Source organism: Contarinia nasturtii, unplaced genomic scaffold (assembly GCF_009176525.2).
Source record: "Contarinia nasturtii isolate CC-2019 unplaced genomic scaffold, AAFC_CNas_1.1 Cnas_scaffold_5666, whole genome shotgun sequence".
Taxonomy (NCBI): Eukaryota; Metazoa; Arthropoda; class Insecta; order Diptera; family Cecidomyiidae; genus Contarinia; species Contarinia nasturtii.
Window position 1 is genome coordinate 1 of NW_022202937.1, and position 1,214 is coordinate 1,214.

The 1,214-nt window shown below is 38.1% G+C and overlaps 1 protein-coding gene across 1 annotated transcript; it reads right to left on the minus strand.

Moving 5' to 3' along the window:
• Positions 1-178: 178 nt before the first annotated feature.
• LOC116351542 lies at positions 179-1,186 on the minus strand. Its single transcript, XM_031783662.1, has 2 exons — positions 558-1,186; positions 179-479 (listed from the first exon to the last, which is right to left on the minus strand). Exons 1-2 carry the CDS (start codon positions 706-708, stop codon positions 322-324), a joined length of 309 nt encoding a protein of 102 aa, XP_031639522.1. The 5' UTR covers positions 709-1,186; the 3' UTR covers positions 179-321.
• Positions 1,187-1,214: the final 28 nt, after the last annotated feature.

Genomic DNA, 1,214 nt, shown 5'->3' on the forward strand with positions numbered 1-1,214 from the left:
CCCAAAAAACATTTGTTGTGGCAAATTCATCCATTATCGGGCATATGTTGACGGTCAATATTGGGGTCGGATTTGAGTGTAGTTTCAGTCATTTTCAACGTCGCAATGGAAAGAAAAAAGAGAAAAAATAAACTCAGTTACTAAGTATGAATCAACATCAATATACTTTATCGGTTCAGTTCAATAAATGATACTCACCTACGGGTTATTTTATATACCGAACTGCCCGTACTTCGGTCAAGGCCACAAAACTCAAGCCCAGCATAGTAACAAAACGTTACAATAATATTATTTAAAAAGAAATCTTAATGCTACATGTAATTAAAACTGGTCGTCATCGGAAACATCGAGAACATAAACGTAGTCCTCGTCGTCACTGGAATCCTCATCGTCAGCTGCTTGATTTTGTACGGCAGCATTTTGATTCTGTGGTCTCAATAGTTGCGGATGAATGTCCAATCCCAACACCGTACAAAGACCTAAAAACAAAATCGTAAACAACAAATCGTTAGCCAAAACATTCTTAAACATTTTTAATTTCAGTGATATTTTTTCACCTTTGTACATGATGTTCTTGGCTGCAACGATATCCCGGTGCCAAACAGTTTTCAATTGAAATGGAGCTCGATCATCTTTCCAAATGCCAGTGTTTAGTTGCCAGTTTTTGAAACATACTTGAAGTTTTGACACTAAACCATCTGAATCCATTGGAATATGATCTGGGTTGGCTGCATTCAATATATTTACGCAATTGTTGGTACACTCGGTTGCTTTTCATGGTGATAATCACGTTCGGTAAATTTTATTGCGATGACTCATCTTCACTTGGAATACAATGCTGACAAACTTTGTATCGACCGCTTTTGGTTCGTCGATCGAATGGCCGGAAACATTTTGCACAAGTTTGCGATGTATTGTATTCGTCGACCAATCGTACAATACAATTTCCCAACTTCTTGAAACTGTTCAATAGTCGTCGTAATCCCGGGCATCGCAATCGCTTTTTAATACCAAGTGGTGAGTTTGGAGCTATTTGAGCTGCACCAATAAAAACTAGGGGGTTCCGACTTAAACGAATGATCCATATGCGAGCGAATTTCTCCTATATATTTTGCAAATGTAAACGAATGGTCGCAAATGTTTCTTACAAATTTTGCGAATGGTGGCGGATGTTTCATACAAATTTGCGGACGGTGTCGAATGTTTCATACACA

Bases quoted from the DNA above. Each gene is read 5' to 3' on its own strand.
- LOC116351542 (XM_031783662.1), bottom strand. From the start codon at position 708: ATGGATTCAGATGGTTTAGTGTCAAAACTTCAAGTATGTTTCAAAAAC. The intron at 480-557 runs GTGAAAAAATAT...TTTTGTTTTTAG, and splicing joins CAAGAACATCATGTACAAAG to GTCTTTGTACGGTGTTGGGA.